Genomic DNA, 18,831 nt, shown 5'->3' on the forward strand with positions numbered 1-18,831 from the left:
GATTTGGGGTGAACCCCCCGGGCCCCCCAGGATCTCCCTGAACACGCTGACGCTGCCCGTGCGCAGCGAGAAGGTTCATACCCGGCACGGGGTCCCCAGCTCTGTCACCGGCATCGCCCAGGTACCCCAAAACCTCCCGGGAATCCCCAACACCCCCCCCCGGGGAACCCCAACCTCTCCTGGGACCCCGAAAATATCCCCGGGACCCTCCAGAAACTCCCCAGGACCGCAAAGCCCCATACAGACCCCCCAAAACCCTCTCAGGACACCAAAATTCCCACGGGACCTCCCAACACGCCCTCGGACTCCCTTGAGAAGGTTTATACCTGGCACGGGGTCCCCATCTCCATCACTGGCAGGGACCCCAAAACAGACTTGGGACCTCAAATTATTCCCCCCCGGGATCACCCAAACCCCCACTTTGGGACCCCTGAAAACCCCCCTCGGGAACCCCCCAAAACCACCGGGGCCCCAAAAACCCCCGGGACCCACAAACACCCCCCCAGGAGCCCCTCGCGAATGTTCACACCCAGCACGGGGTCCCCATCGCCATCATCGGCACCACCCAGGTACCCCCAAACCCTGCCGGGACCCCCAAACCCCGCCGGGACCCCCAAACCCTGCCGGGACCCCCAAACCCAGCCGGGGCTCCGCTGCCGGAATCAACGGGAGTGGTGTTGCCCTTTTAACGGGAGTTACAGTGGGCACCGACTTTACCGGGGCATCTTAAAGCGCCGATGGTAGAGCGAACCCCAAAAATTCACCCGGGGGGCACTCTCCCGTTTGCTGCACTCGGGGGAGCCCCGAACGGCCACGGGTCCTGGGCTGAGCCCCGCACTCAGCCGGGGCTGGGGAGGGAACGGGGAGGGCTGGCACGGGGTTTGGGGTGCTGGGCTTAACTGGGGGACCCCACTGGAAGCCCTTTGCCGCTGTCCCACCTGCCCGGATCCCCCCTCTCGCACCCCTTTGCCGTTGTTGCCCCAAAGCTCCGCTGCCCCAGCTCGCTCTGGGGTGACCCAGCCCTTTCCCATCGTGGCCCGGCCCGGCCCCGCTGCCCCGAGAGCTCCCGGGCCGCGGCCGCAGGCACGGAGCAAGGGCAGCAGGAGGAGGAGGCGGGACAGAGGAGGAGGAAGAGGAGGCACGGCGGGAAGAAGGAGGAGCCGGAGCAGGCGGAGGAGGCTCCAGGTGCGGGCAGCGCTCTCTGGATCCGCAGCCGCTCGGGCCGGGAGCATCGCCCGCCCCGCATCCCGCAGGTGCCCGGGGAGGGGGAGCTCGGCCCAAACATGCCGGGCGGTGTTTTTGGAGGGGGGAGGGATCTTTGGAGCTGGCAGGGAATCGATTTGGGGCTCGCTGTTTGATGCTGTGTGTCGGGGCGGGCGGCGCGATGTTTGGAGCTTGCGGGGCTGCAAAGGCGAGCCGCAGATGCCCCTGGGGCGGATCTCGGGGGGTCCCGGGAGGTGTTTTTGGGGGTGGCGGTGGCGGCAGAGCCCCGGCGGGGGCGGGGGGATGCGGGTCCCCCCGCGGTGGGGGTTGGGCTTCCCGGGCCGGGCCCTCCGAGCTGTGCCGGGGCCCCGTGGGGACGGCGCGGGGCCGGCGGGGGCGGGGGGACCCCGGTTTTGGGGAGCCCCGGGAGAGGCGCGGCTTCCCTAAGCGGGACCCCGGAGAGAGGAGAGCCCCAGAAGCCCAAAGCGGGGAGCCCGAGAGGGGGGACCCCTGGGATTGGCGGGACCCCGGCGGGGGGGTCTGGGGGCTGCAGGGGCGGCACGGCCGGGAAAGGGGCTCGGGGGTGCCGGGGCTGGAAAGGGGCTCGGGGGTCCCGGGGCTGGAAAGGGGCTCGGGGGTGCCGGGGCTGGGAAAGGGGCTCGGGGGTGCCGGGGCCGGGAAAGGGGCTCGGGGGTGCCGGGGCCGGGAAAGGGGCTCGGGGGTGCCGGGGCCGGGAAAGGGGCTCGGGGGTGCCGGGGCTGGGAAAGGGGCTCGGGGGTGCCGGGGCTGGGAAAGGGGCTCGGGGGTGCCGGGGCTGGAAAGGGGCTCGGGGGTCCCGGGGCCGGGAAATGGCTGCTCCCAGTATGAGCCCAGTTCCCTCCCCGAGTGGTGTCAGTTTCCTCCTCAGTCCCAGTATGAGTCCAGTATGATCCCAGTATGATTCTGGTCACTTCCCCTCACTCCCTGCAGAATCCCTATTGCTCCCAGTATGAATCCAGTCACTCCCAGTCACTCCCCATTAGGATGCAATTTGCCCCCAGCACAGTCTCAGTTGCTCCCAGTTCTTTCCACTTTTGCCCAGTGTGTTCCCAGTTCTCCCAGTTGCCCCAGCATAGTCCCAGTCACTCCCAGTATGATGCCAGTCTCACCCAGCAGGGCCCCAGTCACTCACAATTGCCCCCAGTTGCCCCCAGCACATTCCCAGTCACTCCCAGTGTGGTCCCAGTCACCACCCACATGGTCTCAGACACTCCCAGTATATCCCAGTTGCCCTGAATATTCTTGTGGTCATTCCCAGGCACTCCCAGTTAACTCAGCATGGATCAGTTGCCCCCAGATTTATCCCAGTCACTGCCAGTACATCCCAGTTGTCACCAGCATGCATCCTATCATTCCCAGTTCCTCCCAGTGCATCCCCAGTAGGCTCTCAGCATGGGCCTGGTCGCTCCCAGTAACCCCCATTGACACCCACGATAATCCCAGGATGATCCCAGTCACTCCCGGTATGATGCCAGTGGCCCCCAGGGTGATCCCAGTTGCTCCCTGTCAATGCCAGCATGAGCCCAGTAGCCTCCAGTATGATCCCCGTGACTCCCTGTCTCTCCCAGTATATCCCAGTCACCCCCAGCATGCTATCAGTCACTCCCACTTCTTCCCAGCTGCTTTCAGCATGATTCCAGTTGCTCACAGCCATTCCCAGTCACCCCCAGCATGCTCCCAGTCCTTCCCACTTCTTCCCAGTTGCTTTCAGCACGATTCCAGTTGCTCACAGCCACTCCCAGTCAATCCCAGTATGATTCCAGTCACCCCCAGTATGACCCCAGTCACTCCCAGGTACTCCCAGTATTATTCCAGTTGCCCCCAGAGTGACTCCCTGTCACTCCCAGTGTGGGCCCAGTTGCTCCCAGTATGAATCCAGTCACTCCAAGTTACTCCAAATACGATCAATCCCATTTGCTCCCAGCATGGTCTCTGTTGTTCCCAGTCACCTCCAGTACGGTTCCAGTCATGTCCAGTACCTTTCCAGTCCCTCGCAGTCTGATTCCAGTATGATCACAGTCCCTCTCAGATACTCCCAGTATCATCCCAGTCAGTTCCAGTAGGATCCCAGTATGACCCCAGCATGGGCACAGCTGCTCCCATTATCTTCCAGTGTGGTTCCAGTTGAACCCAGTTGCCCCCAGTTCAGACCCAGTCACTCCCCACATGAGGTTGAGCGCTCCCTGAATTCACAGCCCCCCACCCGTGGGAACATCGCCCCCATCCCGCAGGTGCCCGGGGAGGGGGAGCTCGGCCCAGATATCCCGGGGGGGTTCCCTGGGTTGGGTTTTTTTGGGGGGGATGTTTGGAGAATGAAGAACTCCAAAGCTGAGCAGAAAATGCCCCTTGTGAGGACATTGGGGGTCCCCAGGAGGTGTTTCTGGGGGTCCCGGTGGCGGTGCCAGCAGAGCCCTGGCAGCGGGCAGGGGGATGTGGGGTCCGCCCCGTGGTGGGGGTTGGGTCTGCCCGGGTCAGGCACGGCCACCTCCAGCCCGGAGCCAGGGGGCTGCGGGACCCCTTGGGAGAGCCGGAGGGGGAACCTCGGGAGCCCCAGAGTGGGACGAGCAGAGAGGGGCAGTACCGGGAGCAGGGGAGCCCCGGCAGTCTGGAGGAGCGAACCCCTGTGACCCCCAGGGCCCCAAAGTGGGGAGCCCAGAGAGGGGGGAGCGCCGCCATTCGCGGGACCCTCAACAGCCTGGAGAGGGGGAGGGGGGACTCCTTGGACCCCCTGCACCCCGAAGCAGAGAATAAGGGGAGAAGGGACCTGGGGATCCCATAACCCCCAGCATCCCTAAGTGGGGAGACCAAAGGGGGGAGCTTTTGGATTCCTGGACTCCCAGCAGCCTGGGGAGGGTGGAGACCAAGGAGAGAGGAGGACTCCCAATAAAAGAGGGACCTCCAGTAGCCAGGACAGGGGGGAACCCCCAAACACCAAAGGGGAGAGACCAGAGACAGGGAACTCCTGAGAGGCTTTTTCAGAGCAGATTTTTATGGACACACAGTGCCCAGTGACTTCTAGAGATGGACTTGGCAGAAGGACCTGTAAACTCAATGTGCTCATCCCTTGTTTCTCCCCAGACCAAGATTTCCCATTCCCAACCCTGGGCCAGATGGAGGAGGAGGCTGTGAGGAAGAGGAAGATGCCCCGGGAGCCCCAGGCAGGTGAGGAGGAAGTCAGTGGCCCTTTCCCCTCTCTCCTGCTCCATCTCCCAGCCCAGCATCGCCCCCGGCTGCAGGACAACCCCGCTGCCGATGCCGTCCTGCCGGGGACGGACTGGGGGGATCTCCTTGCCCTTCCCTGTGGCACGGAGGCAAATCCCATCCTCTCCTTGTCCTTCCTCCCCAGACAAGGAGCTGAGCACGGAGCCCAGGGAGGACAAATCCCCATGGCAGAACCTGGTGGAAGAGGCCGTTTTGAGCGGCTCCACGGCGCAGGAATCCAACGGGGAGGAAAAGCCCCGGAGATCCCACAGGAGGAGGGGCTGCAAACGCAGCCCAGGGTGCTCTGAGGAGGGAAGACCCACCCTGTGCCAGGAAGGCGGCCGGAGATGCAGCCAGAGGTCAGAGCTGGTGGTTCATGAGCAGCTTCACGATGGGGAGAAGCCCCACAAGTGTGGGGAATGTGGGAAGAGCTTCAGGCAGAGATGCACCCTGATCCAGCACCAGAGATTCCACACTGGGAAGAGGCCCTACGAGTGTGGGGAATGTGGGAAGAGCTTTGTCACAATCTCCAACCTACGTATCCACCAGAGGATCCACACCGGGGAGAGGCCCTACGAGTGTCCCCAGTGTGGGAAGAGGTTTCACACCAGCTCCCATCTCCTCCGGCACCAGCGGATTCACATGGATGAGAGGCCCTTCCGCTGCCCTGACTGCAGGAAGGGCTTCAGGTACAACTCCCACCTCGTCACCCACCGGCGCATCCACACCGGGGAGAGGCCCTACAAGTGTCCCCAGTGTGGCAAGAGCTTCTCCAGGAGCTCTCACTTGACCCAACACCAACAGAGGCACCGCTAAGGGAAGCCCTGAGAGTGCCCCGACTGCGGGAAGAGCTTTGTCGTCTGCTCCAACTCCATCTCCCATCAGAGGACCCACGTTGGGAAGAGCCCTGGTGTTGGGGTTTTAGTCCAGTTTTAGTTTTTTCCTGTTAAAGGAATTTTCTCCCATATTCATGTTGCTAGGGGACAAATAGCTGTACTTAAGAAAGACAAAAAGGGGGGTGGGGCAGGCCTGGCTACTCCTTTGTGTACACCTGGGTGTGGGGTCAGTTTGCTCTGAGCGTCCGGAGAGAGAAGCTGCAGAGAAAGGAGCTGCTGTTTCTTTCTTTTGGCCGTTCTTTCTTCCTGCTGGAAACAACGCCGGGATCCCAAAGCCGCTTTCCCTGCCCTGCTGGAGACCGGGCTGTGGCTGCCCTGCCCCGCTGCTGCTTCGAGCTTTCGCTGCGCTGTAGCCCTGCTCGCCCTGCCTGCCTGGGCCTCCGTGGGTTTTTCCCATCTGGATACATCTCGTCTGCCACCCGGGATTTGTGTTCGTCCCTGCCGCTCCAGCCTGCCGCTCTAGCCTGCCGTTCCAGCCTGCCGTTCCAGCCTGCTGTTCCCGAGAGTCTGGGATCGGCTGCCCAGGGGTTTGTGAAGCCTTTGTTCCATCCCTTCCCGGGATCCCGGGGCACCGGTGCCGCGTGCTCCCCGAGCTCGCTCCGGAGCGCCCCCTGCAGCCGCGGGGGAACCATCGCACCTGCCCTGCTCACCGGGAGCCGCCAGCGCCCCTGCCGGCTGCGAGCGGAACTGCACCCGAGGGGAAAGGGCCCGGCAGCCGAGAAGGCTGGGACTGGGTTTGTGTTTGCTGTCACTGCCATGGTTATTGCTGTTTTGTTTGACTGGTTATATACATATATATATAGAGTAAAGAACTGTTATTCCTATTTTCCCACATCTTTGCCTAAAAGCCCTTGATTTCAAAATTATAATAACTCGGCGGGAAAGGGGTTACATCTGCCATTCCAAGGGAGGCTTCTGCCTTCCTTAGCAGACACCTGTCTTTCAAACCAAGACACCAGGTGATCCATGACTGTGAGACATGCGCTGCGATCAAGCAGGCCAAGCGGGTGAAGCCCCTGTGGTACGGTGGGCGATGGTCCAAATACAAGTATGGGGAGGCCTGGCAGATTGATTACATCACACTGCCTCAAACCCGCCAAGGCAAGCGCTGTGTGCTCACAATGGTAGAAGGCACCACAGGATGGCTGGAGACCTACCCTGTGCCTCACGCTACTGCCCGGAACACCATCCTGGGCCTGGAAAAGCAAGTCCTTTGGAGGCATGGCACCCCTGAGAGAATTGAATCTGACAATGGGACTCATTTTAAGAACAGCCTTATTAACACCTGGGCTAGAGAACATGGCATTGAGTGGGTGTACCACATCCCTTACCATGCACCAGCTGCAGGCAAAGTGGAACGGTGCCATGGATTGTTGAAAACCACCTTGAAGGTACTAGGTGGGAGAACTTTCAAAAATTGGGAGCAGCATCTGGCAAAGGCCACCTGGTTAGTTAACACCTGAGGTTCCACCAATAGAGCTGGTCCAGCCCAATCTGAATCCCTGCATACGACAGATGGAGATAAGGTCCCAGTAGTGCATGTCAGAGGTCTGTTAGGAAAGACTGTGAGGATAAATTCTGCCTCGAGTACAGACCAACCCATCCATGGGGTTGTCTTTGCTCAGGGACCTGGTTGCACATGGTGGGTAATGCAGAAAGATGGAACAACACGTTGTGTACCACAGGGAGATCTGATTGTTGGGTGAAAACCATCTGTAATGTGGAATGCCTGGGTACCACTGCTTGCTGAGGGTCACTGTCACTGTTCGTACATAGCTGTATATATATATATATATATATATATATATGTATATGTATTGATGTGTGTGTGTAGAGTTAGAATATCTTAGTTTGGGCATTGAGCCAATGATATGGGATAAGGGGTGGAATGTCTTGGGGTGACTTTGTGATGTGTATCCCGTATCACTGCCCTATGCCCAGAAATTAACTTTGTGCCTTTCTATGCCTCTAAACTGAGCCTGAGAGAGGGAAGGAAAAACTGAGCAAAACTTTTTCAAAGCAGTTTGCAGCTTGTTCAGGGTCACACAGAGATAGGGACTTTCTTTTTCCCAGCTGCAGCAGGGGAGGGAGGAGGCACCCAGCTTGCTGCTTCCCTGGTCAGCTTTTGGCCAGTTCTTCAGCTTCTTTTTCTCCAAAGGGAGACTGAGAGCTGAATTTTTTTCCTTCCCTGGAATTCTGGATTTTCTTCCTTTTCTGATGGCCTGCTTCAATATCAGAGCACATCGGGAGGACTTTCCACCGAGCACAGAGGGCCTGGCCCTGGGCCAAGCCCCAGCTCCGAGGAGACCAAAGGAAGGACTCTAACATTTTCTCAGGTTTTTTCTCCACACTGAAAGATTTTATTATTTAGCATTATTTTCCTTTTCCCGTGTGTTTGTTAAATAAATAGTTTTTATGTCCTTCTCTTTCCTTTGAGGAAAACTTATTTTTTCCCGAACCAGGTTCAGGGGAGGGGTGGTTGTGCCTTCTCTCAGAGGATATCTTTCTAAATTTGGCCAAACCGGCACATATGCAAAGGAACCAAACTTACAAAAGTGTGAAGAACTCGTGACCTGTTGTCCATCTTGGGGTCCCTCTTGGCAGTAGCCTCTGACTACCCTGGGTGTACCTTTGAAGGCCTTTCAAATAAATACCTACCTTTATTCCCTTATGCTGGTCTAGTCTGTTTTTAGGTGGCCTCTCAAGGCATCAGCAGGGGCTGCGATTCCACACTTGTGGAGACCAGAACTGCCCCCAGGATCCCAACACTGCCTGACAGCGCTCCAGACACCGGGATGGCCGCGCGTCCGAGTCTCGGCCACTGTGCTGCTGCTTCCTTTGCTCGTAGACGCACCCAGAGGCCACTGGTAAGCCCGGATGGTCTCTGGTTCTGCCCTCTTCCTGATCCCGTGCAGGGATGGAGCACTGCTGGGCTTTCAGGAAGCTGCTCTTGAAAACTTCCAGCATTCCAAGCTCCTTTGCCCTCCATGGAGGCTTGCCACGGAATCCCTCACAGCTGCCTCCGGAGCATCCTCCTGTTGGCTGTTCTAAAATCCAGGGCCTTCAGGGTGCTCAGCAAGACCTCTGACTCCACACTGTTGTGGAACTGGACCTTCAGGACAGGGACCTTTCCAGCCTGAGCTGCCCTCGTTCCTCTGTGTCTCTGCACAAAATATGGCATGGTGTGGATACAAAAATGCTGCTAGCAAGGATTTTCTGGCTGTTTTCTAAGCCTATGAGAGACTTTTCTCTCTCACAGAAGAGGTAGCAGAGTTATGTAAACAATCAAGCCACCTGCACCCTATAAAAGTCTTGTTTATAGTACAGTAGAAAATATTTTGACAATGGATGCTTTAGGATTTTAGCCAATCACCCCAAGGGGTGGCTGATCCTTTGTCCAATTAGACTATGAAGAAAAAAGTCTATAAAAGAGTTTGTAAAATAATTAAATAAATCAATCTTGCTGCGCAATTCCTGCCTGCGGGATCTTCTCTCCTCCTCCCTACGGCTGCGGGACACGGTGATATACCCCAGGGTTGCAGTAATAGCACGGAAGAGAGCAGCAGGAGGGGCCTGTGTGTCCCAGGGCTCAGGTTTTGGGCCGCTTCAGCACCACAGAGATGCAGGTCAAGTGAAGAAGCCAAACTGTTTATTAATAGGAGGCGAAGCGAAGGGATGAGCTGGGAGGAAAAAAGGGGATGGGCAGGGTCTGAGGGCTGGAGGGATGGAGCTGTCAAAAGGGAGGGAGAGGGCAGGAGCTATGGGAGCTTTCCACAGGCTCAGCTGTGACCAGCATCAGCTGTGCCTGGAGGTCCAGCTGCTCTACTCCAGTCTCCAGATGGTCTCATCTTCCAGGATATCTGGAGGTCTTAAAGGGACTCTGGTTCTGAGCCAGCAGATGAACGTAGTTCAGCAGCTCTTTTGTTGAATATTTTCTGAACTACGATGTTTGTCTGGGAAGGGCTGTCATCTCTCCTCAGGGCTTGAAGGGCTGGAAGAGACAGGAACAGAGGCACGGTCAGAGCCTGGATCTGCGGGAATCCAAGCAGACCTTCCTGCCAGGGCCATCTCACCCAGCTGCTGCCATGGCCAGAAGACAGCAGGGGCCAAGGAGATCAGCCAGAAGGTGCTGGCCGTGAAGCTCCCCACCGTGTCCCTGAAACCTCTCTGTGCTCTGCCCACGTCACCGCGAGTCCACACATGGAGCAAAGCCCCCACAGCCAGGGCAGGGATTGCAGCTCCCGAGCCAGGCATTGCAGCTCGCCCCCGCCAGCCGCCGCTGCCAGCCCGCTGCCCTCACTCACCCTCACTGAGGAGCTGGAGCTCTTCCTTGTGCCCCCTCAAGAACACCCTGGCAGCCCCTGGGAGCACAGAGGCGGTCACGGCCCCGCGGCACAGCTCCCTCGCAGCGGCGCTGCCAGCCCCGTGGCCACACGCTCTCCTGCCCCGGCAGGGCTCAGCCCGGGCCCTTGCCGCATCCTGACGCCCGAGGGCACGGCTGCGAGAGGGCGGCAGCGGCCCCGAGGGCAGGCGGGGCTCCGCGGCCCCGGGCCCGGATCCCGCTGCCGGGGCAGCAGCCGGGGCTGGGGCCGAGCTGCGGCGGGGCGGGGAGGGGCCCCGGGCTCGTGGCTCACCCATGAACCTGACGGCCGCCTCTCGCAGGGACTCCTGCGGGCTCTCCACGAACGGCAGCGCCTGGTGCAGGCGCTCGGCCGCTCGGCTCCTGTCCTCTGCCAGCTGCAGGGAGCGCCAGGAGGGAAGGGTTGGCGCGGGCTCAGCCCCTCGGCCGGGCTCTCTGCGCCCAGCCCTGGCCTCCCCTGCCCGCACGGCCCCGAGGCCCGGCCAGCAGCCGCTGGCGCCGGGCTCTGGAGGGGGCCGAGGGCCGGCTGCTGCCCGGGGAGCCGCGGTGCCGCCCCGCGCCACAGCCCAGCGGGGCCGGGGCTCCATCGGCACCCGGCTCGGGGCCACAGGAGCCTGGAGAAGAGCCCGGGGAAGGGAGCAGCGTGTGGGGCGCAGGCTGGCGCCCCTGGTGCAGCACTGGGCAGGGGCACAGCTGCCAGCCCCACACACTGGGCTTCTCCAGGCTGTGCCTCAGCCTTCTCCAGTCAGGCTTTACCAGGCACTCGGCGAACATCAACAGCTGCTCCTTCTTCACCAGTTGCTTGAGATTCCTCCTCTTCAGGAACCCGGCCGCACAAAGAAGAGTTTCCATCGAGGCCTGGAGAGCAGCAGAGGCACAGAGATGGCACCGCAGCCCAGGGCACAGGACTCGTGTCCCTGTTCCAAGGCCAGGAGGATGCTGGAGCCCAGGAGGTACCAGGGCAGGAGGCAGCTGAGCCCCGTCCTTGGGATGCAGCAGCATCACACAAAACCTCACCTCTGCCACGTGGCGGTTCTCCTCATGGCAGTGCAAGAAGAGTAGGAGCAGGCTCTGGCTCACAATCCTCTCCAGGGGCTTTTTTCCCTCCTCCACTACCAACTCCATCACCTTGCAGAAGAGGTGAATGGAGAACAGCTGCACATGGCTGTTGTCCTGGTGGAAAAGGATAAGACCCTAAGACCAATTACTCCAGGTTCCCCAAGGAAAAGGCCTGAAAATCCATAAGGCTCGAAGTTTTGCAGGCAGCACCCAGTGCCTATGGGTGGGGGCACAGAGCCTTACATTTTCAAAGAGTGGCAGGAGCGCCTCAGCCAGTTTCGGGGCGGTGGTGCTGGATACCAGGATGTCTTTGTTCTCGAGCGCGTTCATGAACACAGAGAGGGACATCCTGACCACCTCTCCATCTGCATCGCCCAGCAGCTCCACAAGGCGTTGGGACAGGCTGCCCATTCTTCTGGCCTGTGTGGAACACAGGGCTGTGCTGTGAAGCCATGAACGGCTGCACTGCCTACACCACCCTGGCCCTGCAAGCCCACCCTGCTGCCGCAGGGCCCAGAGGCCAAAGGCCTGTCCCGAAGCACTGGGGCAGCTGAGCCGGGAGGCAGGAGAGCTGGGAGCAGCTGCCTCAGCTCCTGAAGCCCAGCCAAGCCCATGTGACTGCTTTCCCCAGCGCAGCTTCGGCCGCTGCCGCCTTCTCACCATGGCGGGATCCTTGCTGAGCACCACGAGGCCTCTGAGTGCCAGGCGACATCTCTGCCTGCACTCGCTCAGCAGGTACCTGGACATCATCTCCAGGACACTGTCACTGCATTCCCTCAAGTCCAGGCACTCGAGGACCTGAAAGGCACAGGGCAGTGACAGGGGAGCCGGCCGGCAGGAGCCCGGAACCGCCCAGGGCTGGGCCCAGGCAGCAGCGCAGGGCGCGGGCACGTCCCAGGCAGCTGCGGCTACGAGAGGGCAGAGAGGCGGGAGGCAGCTCAGCGAGGCAGCGCTGGCCGTCAGGCTCACCTCCACAAGGAATGCCAGGAAGGGCAGATCCCAGCGTGGCTCCTCCCTGCTCAGCAGCCCAAGCAGGCGGAGTGCAATCCCAGAACACATGGGGAGGGAGACCCGGCGCATCTCTCTGGCAGAGGGAAAAAGGCATCAAGGCTGTGAGCTGGGGGGGCAAACATCTCCCAGGACTGACTCACAGAGGTCTGGTCTTTCCCCAGCATCCCTGCAGGGGATGTGGGTGCTCTGGGTGGTGGCTGCTCCTGAGCACCCTTCTCCAGCCTTTTCCAGCGTCCTTGGCCATCCCTCATTGACCAGGCCCTCTGGCCCATGGCCACAAGGACTGTGTGGGGCACCGCGGGCACAGGGCACAAGTGCCGGGGGCAGTGGGGAGAAGGGGGTCTCACCTGGCCAGCAGACCCACTGCATAGTGCTGGGTGTCAGCACACAGCAGCGTGTCCCAGCCACGCTTGCGCTCCATAGCCACCACCTCATTGTCACAGCGCAGTCGACAGAGCAGAGCCTTCATGGCCTGCACTGCAAACCTGTGTGCAGAGCAAAGCCCAGGTCACACTGGGAGCACTGGCGCTGGCCACAAGGGCATGGGAAGGACAGGAGGACTGGGACCTGTTGGGGTTGGTGGGAAGGCGGTGTTCCTCCCAGCACGCTCTCCAGAAGTGATCAACTTCCTCTGGCATCTGCTGTGTGGTGATGACAACTTGGAAGAGCAGAGCCACAAAGATGCGGGAGGAGTAAAGGTTCACTGCCTCGTGGCACCGAGGCACCTGGACAATCACCCACAGCCCCAGAGTTGCCTGCAAAAGAAGCAGCCCGAGACAGCGCTCGGTGCCGAGCTGTCCATGTGGCAGGGCCCGAGGGGAGACGCAGGGGGAGCACCGGGCCTGGTGCCCCCTGAGCCTGCCCCTAGCCCAGGTTTCACCCAGTGCTTGAGGCAGGGAGAGGATGGAGAGCTGCTGGAGCGGCAGCTTGGGGGTGAACAAAGGCCAGTTCCAGAAACTCACAGCCAGGGCGAGGACAGGTGTGTCGTCCCCATCAGAGGTGCACATGCTGTGCAGAGGCCAGTCCTCCATCACACAGAGCAGTGTTGGCAGCACCTTCTCCAGTGTGCTGCCTGACAAGCCTAGGAGTCTCCACATCATTGTGGCAGCTCTGTGGGATCGGAGCTCTGAGTCAGGGGCGTCTCAGTCACAGTACCATGCCCTGTGCAGCTGTGGGGGCCCAGGTGACAGAGCCCCGGTGCCCTGAGGGGCAGGGAGGGAGCATGGCAGCAGGCTCAGGAAACAGAGGGGCCCGAGGGTCCTGCAGCTCTCCGCCTGTCTGGCAGACCCCATTGGACAGGCGGCACAGGGCGATGGGCCCTAAGGGCTGGTGAGCCCCGAGCTCTCAAGGCAGCTGGGCCCCGTACCTGTCGCACGATGGGGCACAGCGCAGGAGGGTCAGCACCACATCAGCGGGGTGCTCTTCAGCCAGCCTCAGAAGGTTAAAGCCCAGCCTGGCGCCCACAGTGACATGGGACCCGAGACTCTGGTGAATGTTGCTCACCATGGCTGGCACCTGGAGGAGGCATGGGGAAGACTTGGAGCACTGTCCAAGGGAGCAACTTCCCCAGCTGCCCCCAAGAAATGCTTCCCTTCTCGACTCACTGTTCTGGTCTCAAAGGCTGAGGGGGCCCAGAAGCCGTGGCTTGATGGGGCACATGATCCTTGGAGTCTCCAGTCCTGACCCCCAGGCTGCTTACCTGCTGCTGAGAAGAATCAGCACTGTTCTTGAAATAACCCAGTTCAGGAGCATGAATCCCAGTGGGAATGGGCGTAGTGTCAGTATTTGGGATGCCCTGAGTCTCTCCAGTGTCAGTGTTTGTGATGGCCATGTCCTCAGTCACTGCCCTGTCAGTCTTCACTGTGTGATCATTCGTTGGACTGTCAGAGTCTTCTGAGGGTGCAGTGATATCTGTGCTGACATCAGGCTCTGCCTGGAGCTCGGTCAGCCCAGAGTCAGGCTCAGCTGTGCCCTCAGTTGCTGTGGTGCTGGTCTTTCCACGCCGAATGGGGATGAACTTCCGGAACATCTGCAGGAGAACAAAGGACAGGGAAGGGAGGGCTGTTCCAAGGGGTGCTCCAGGTGCGGTGCTCGGCTGAGCAGCGACAGCAGGCCCAGCCCAGGTGGGGATGGCTGCAGGTACCTGCACTGTGCTCCGGAAGCGGCCGTGGGCACGGTCCTGCTCTTGTGTCCGGTCCGGGGCTGCATCTGGCAAAGAGCGAGCGCAGCCAGAGCTGAGGGGCTGCAGGAGAGGCCGGAGAACGCAGCCCAGCCCTGCGCTCCCCAGGCAGGGACAGCCCCGGGATGCCCAGGGGATGGAGCACGGCTGCTGCGGGGGGTCTGGCCCGGCCCCTCTTCCATCCTATCCATGGGCCTGTTCTCCAGGGATGCAATGGGATGGGATGGGACGGGACGGGAGGGCATGGGATGGGATGGGATGGGATGGGATGGGATGGGATGGGATGGGATGGGATGGGATGTGATGGCGCCAAGCTGGCTGCTGCCATCAGCCCTGTGGCCCAGCTCTGTCACTCACCGTCCTGCCGTGGCTGGAACTGCTCCAGCTCTTCAGGTTGTTGTGCTGGGGCAGCTCCAGGGCCTTTTTTCCCCCTGAACACCTTGAACAGGCGACGGAATCTGCCCGCCATGCCACAGTCTGGCCTCGAGGGCACCTTCAAGAGAGATTCCTTGGGAAAGCTCTGAGTGAACAAGTCCTGCACTTGTGCCTTGAAGGCACCAGCAGCAGAGAAGCCTCCGGAAGGCTACAGGACAGCAAGTCCTGCAGCCTGGTCTCAGAGGGCTCCTGCCACAAGCACAGGAGACTCCTTGTCAAGGATTGTGGTCAGCAAAGCCAACGGTCTGGCCTTGAGGGCACCGGCCACAGGGATGGCAGATGCCTCAGAAAAGCTCCAGGGCACCAAGTCCCATGGTCTGCCCTCGAGGGCACCTGCAAAAGAGAAGCCTCAAGAAGGCCACAGGTCACCAAGTCCTGTGGTCTGGCCTCGAGGTCACCTGCAGGAATAACGCCTCGGAAAAGCTCCAGGTCAGCGAGGAACGAGTGCGCTGTGTGGGGGCTCCTCACGGCACCGCTCTGTCCCGTCCTGTCCCGTCGCGTGCTCCGAGCACTGTGGCGTGGCCGCGTCGCCGCCAGCCCCTATGTCAGCACGTGTCACAAAGGGCCCTGGGACACCCTGTCCCGTTCCACCCCACGGTGACCATGCTGCACCGTGTCACAAAGGGCCCTTGCACACGCTGCCACCTGCCCTGGGGCCGCCCCCAGCCCATCCCAAGTGGCCCAGGTTGGAAGGAATGCCTTGCCCCAAGTGTCTAAGAGAGCCCAACAGGAACTTTAGCATCGGCTCCAGCCATAAGCAAACGCTCCCCTGCTCTGCGGGCTCGGGGCAGCACCAGGAGCCCCCACGGCTGCCGCCGCAGCCACCACGGGAAGGGCTCGGGGTCTTCCACAGAAGCTGGCACGGCCTCCTTGGGACACGTCCCGGCCGGTGGCCATCCTAAAGCCGGGGCTGTGACACAGACAAGGAACGTGTGGGCCAGGGCACGAATGCTGCTCTGAGCCCTGGGGCCCGGGGAGTGCTGAAATCAGCAGGTGTGGCAGAGTCCCCTCCGAAGCAGACCTGCCACCCCCGAGCCCTGGCAGCACCGGTGCCCATCTCCTGCCCCAGAGACCTGTGCCCCCGGGGGCTTCTCTGCCAGAGGGCAGCCAAAGCCAAGGTGCATTGGGGTCTGTGCTCCTTCCTACAGGGGGCTGTTGGCAGGAGCACCTGGAGTGACTGGGGGCAGCACTTGGTATCCAACAGGAGATGCTGCTCCTTCCTGGAGTGAATTTTTTCATGGAAGGGATTAGCAGTAGCACCAGAACAGCATCAGCTGCTGAGTTTCACAGGACAAAGAGATTCTACAGAGACACTGTGACGTCTCCTTGTGCTTTTCTGTCTTTCTTGCATTCTGGAAATGAAAGAATGGGCCCAGCCTCTGATATTCAACATTCCTGTTGCTGCGTGTCTGGCTGTGGCAGCTCACGTCCAAACACAACTGCGTCCCTGCTGAGCAGGGCAGTGGACAGCCACAAACAGGGAGGTTCCCCAGGGAACATCAAGGGAGCCACCTGGGGAAGCGCAGAGGATAGGGATAGCTGTGGGAGGAGAAGCTGTTCTGTGTCTCTGATGATGGTGCCAGCACCCTGAAGGAGCAGCCAAGACAGGCGCTGGAAGCACACAGGTCCCACCCTTTCCTGCTGTCACAGGGACTCGGGACACACTTGTTGCCACAGGTCCAGCAGACGTGATGCAGGAAGAATGGAGGGCCAGGCATTGGTAGGGAATGGCCTCCAGCAAGAGCAAAGCAGGATCCTCTGGCAGCAAAGCCTGAGCTTGTGAACCGGGCCATCTCCTCTGCACACAGCAAAGCGCTTCCCTCCGCCCCTGAACGTCTGCCAGCACTCCCTGCTTTCCTTCAGTGCCGGCTGCATCTTCCTTTGTTCCAAGCAAGTCCAGGATTTAGTTTGGAAGCTCATGTACGTGTCTTTAGGGGGCCTGCATGGAGGAGAGGGATGGCACCTGCAGTGCAGGGCTTGTGTCCCATCAGAGTCTCTCTCTCACGATGGCACCAATGCCGCTGCCTTGGGACGCCTGACTGTGGAAGGCGAGTGTGCCCTCAAGCACGGCCACTGAAGTCAGTCAGGGGCACAGGCTGCAGCTGAAGCTGCCAAGCGTCGCTGTGAGGCTGGCAAGGCAAGAGGAAGCCATTGTGGCCAATTCTGCTGGAGCCTTTTGCCAAGCCACGTGCAGCTGTGCCCACAGCGTCGCCCCGTTTGGCGTCCCGGCTGGTGCGGATGCCTTGTTGAGCTGGTGCCGGCACTGGGGCTCCTGCTGTTCCTGTGCACACTCTGCTGCTGTTTCTGTGGCGTCCAGAGCTGTTTCGGCAGCAGCGACTCGGCAGCCCTGCTCGAGGAGACATCGCCGCCCTCCCCATGGTGGCAGCAGCTGTGCGGGCCCAGAGCTCTGTGTCAGGGGGGCCTCGGTCACAGCTCCGTGGCCTGGGCAGCCGCGGGGGCCCGGGCTGGCCGCCAGCCCTGCCTCTGCCCACGGCCCCTTCTTGGCAGCAGCCAGGGGCCGTGCCCCAGCAGGGCCCCCTGCCCTCCTGGTCCCCAGCCAGCCCAGCCTCAGCACCTCGGGGTGGTCCCCACCCTCGTGCTGAGGCCCGGCCGTGAGGGCTTCTGCCGCAGGCCTGGGAGATGCTCGGGGGAAGCGCCAGAGCAGCGGGCGGCAGGAACGAGGCGGCTGCCTGGAGGCTGCTTATGGCCTCTGACAGCCACTTCCTCGGGCCTTCCCACCACCCCAGCCCCTCAGGGGCCTCCTGTTCTTCTGCCAAGGGGCAGAGGCGATTTAAAGGACACAGACAGCACTGGAAAGAATGCTCTTATTTTACTGTGAAATTAAGGAACCGCAAATGTAAAACAATACATTCAGTAAAACTAGGGGCTTGGCTTTAGCAACAAGCAAAAATAAGCAAGGTAATGCAGCTAATTATTACTATCCAAGAGAAAGGAGAGGGATTTAGAAAGATGCATCACCAATTGCCTAAATACCTTACCATCATCCAGATCTGCAGTCCCTGGGGAGCCCCGTTTTGCAGCAAGGAGCTGGAGAACCCTTCCCGTCAATTGGGAAAATCCTATGGGTGCATCTACCCGTATGTGAGGCCTCCAAATTTGCCCCAAACGTGGGTCCAGCTTTTATAGGCCCAAATCAGGAAGTCCAAGTGACCTGATTGTGTTTTTAGCCCGGAAACACCTGGATCTGATGGCACACTTTGCAACCAGCAGGGGCCACAGCTTGGCCAGTGCCCAGGCCTTGCCTGGGAGGGTTTCCCCTCAAACACCCTGCAAACAAACCTTTATTCATGTCAGCTGGGGAAAGCTTCTTAAATTATCCATTTCTTGCAGATAACTGTACACGGTTATGGGAAAGTTTCTAAAGCAGCCCGTTTGGCGTTAAACAGCTAGCATAAGCATCTTTGTCATCTGTTTTTAGCTAAATAATACTGATGGTGTTAGTCACAGATTGGCCAGGGTTCATCCTGTAGGTCAGCTCCGGCTGAGGCCTGCTGCTCAGGCCTCAGCACATCAGTCGCTCCTCTGACTTACAGGATGAATCATGGTTGTCACGCTGCCTCTGCAGTTGTTGCATGTAGGGTTGGTTGATCTTGAGGCGTAGCTGCGAGCTGCCTTCCCTGTACTCTGTGCTGGATGAGTCGTACAATACAAGGAACGAAACAAGGAATAAACAAGAAGGTAGCAGCTGCACAAAGGGAAAGGAGAAAGGGCCCCTTTGAGCCACAGACTCCCTGGCAGCCACAAGAATATATCTGGTTCCCAATATTCCCATATCTGGGTTGGTACATGGGCTAATTTTCTCATCTCCCTAGTTGTCTGTTTTCCTACTTTTCCATTGTCATCAATTTGTAAGTGACAGTTGGATTCATTTTCTTTCCTGCAAACTCCTCCTTCTTCTGCCGGCAGTCTAAAACCACGCGATGCTGGAAAATCGCATTCCGCATTTGCGTGGATTGGTCGGCCATAAGGTCAGGGGCGGCAGCCGTCTGGTTAGTTATTATCTCTGAGACAGCTTGCAGTCTTATTATCCAATTCAGATTATAGGCAGGTTCTCTGGCCCCTGACACCAACTGGCTAGGGCTCCATGGAGCCGGTCCATAATGTTGTGTAACTCTCTCAGGTGGCCGTTCATCATGTCCCCATCTTTGGGAGCTTCCCTTACTTAGGGAGGTGTCAAGAGACCATGTTTCTCTGACCAAATCATGATATGCTTTGACTCTGAGCCCCGTCCCCTGACTTTGTGTCCATGTCCCTGATGGGCCTATTGTTAAGGATGTGCAGTGCATCAGTGAGATGGCTTCTCCACCAGGACAGGTGTCCATCTCCCAGGACAGGATCTCCTCCTGGACAGGAAGAACTTTCCCCAGCACAGATTCAGGCCGTGGCGGCCTTTGAGGCTCAGGGTGTTTCTCCTGCAGCTCCTTGCA

The 18,831-nt window shown here is 59.8% G+C and overlaps 2 protein-coding genes across 4 annotated transcripts; one reads left to right on the top strand and one right to left on the bottom strand.

The window, feature by feature from the left end:
• Positions 1–3,529: 3,529 nt before the first annotated feature.
• On the top strand, positions 3,530–5,414 carry LOC116438920 (zinc finger protein with KRAB and SCAN domains 8-like). The gene is made up of 2 exons (XM_032097941.1): positions 3,530–4,404; positions 4,589–5,414. The coding sequence occupies exons 1-2, from the start codon at positions 4,233–4,235 to the stop codon at positions 5,257–5,259; spliced, it is 843 nt and encodes a 280-aa protein (XP_031953832.1). The 5' UTR covers positions 3,530–4,232; the 3' UTR covers positions 5,260–5,414.
• A 3,552-nt stretch (positions 5,415–8,966) lies between these two features.
• LOC116438921 lies at positions 8,967–15,789 on the bottom strand. Of its 3 annotated transcripts, XM_032097943.1 has the most exons (16): positions 15,552–15,787; positions 14,306–14,923; positions 13,913–13,977; positions 13,469–13,798; positions 13,136–13,284; positions 12,732–12,879; positions 12,337–12,524; positions 12,117–12,254; positions 11,728–11,842; positions 11,419–11,556; positions 11,002–11,178; positions 10,717–10,872; positions 10,456–10,557; positions 9,974–10,076; positions 9,644–9,700; positions 8,967–9,330 (listed from the first exon to the last, which is right to left on the bottom strand). In XM_032097943.1, exons 2-16 carry the CDS (start codon positions 14,415–14,417, stop codon positions 9,209–9,211), a joined length of 2,100 nt encoding a protein of 699 aa, XP_031953834.1. In that variant the 5' UTR covers positions 14,418–14,923; positions 15,552–15,787; the 3' UTR covers positions 8,967–9,208. The 3 variants fall into 3 exon arrangements, with proteins under 3 accessions (XP_031953834.1, XP_031953833.1, XP_031953835.1); XM_032097942.1 differs by having other exon boundaries at positions 14,306–15,787; XM_032097944.1 differs by lacking the exons at positions 9,644–9,700; positions 9,974–10,076 and having other exon boundaries at positions 9,223–9,330; positions 14,306–15,789.
• Between the last annotated feature and the right edge of the window lie 3,042 nt (positions 15,790–18,831).

The sequence above is a fragment of the Corvus moneduloides genome, unplaced genomic scaffold (genome assembly GCF_009650955.1).
Source record: "Corvus moneduloides isolate bCorMon1 unplaced genomic scaffold, bCorMon1.pri scaffold_167_arrow_ctg1, whole genome shotgun sequence".
NCBI classification, from domain to species: Eukaryota; Metazoa; Chordata; class Aves; order Passeriformes; family Corvidae; genus Corvus; species Corvus moneduloides.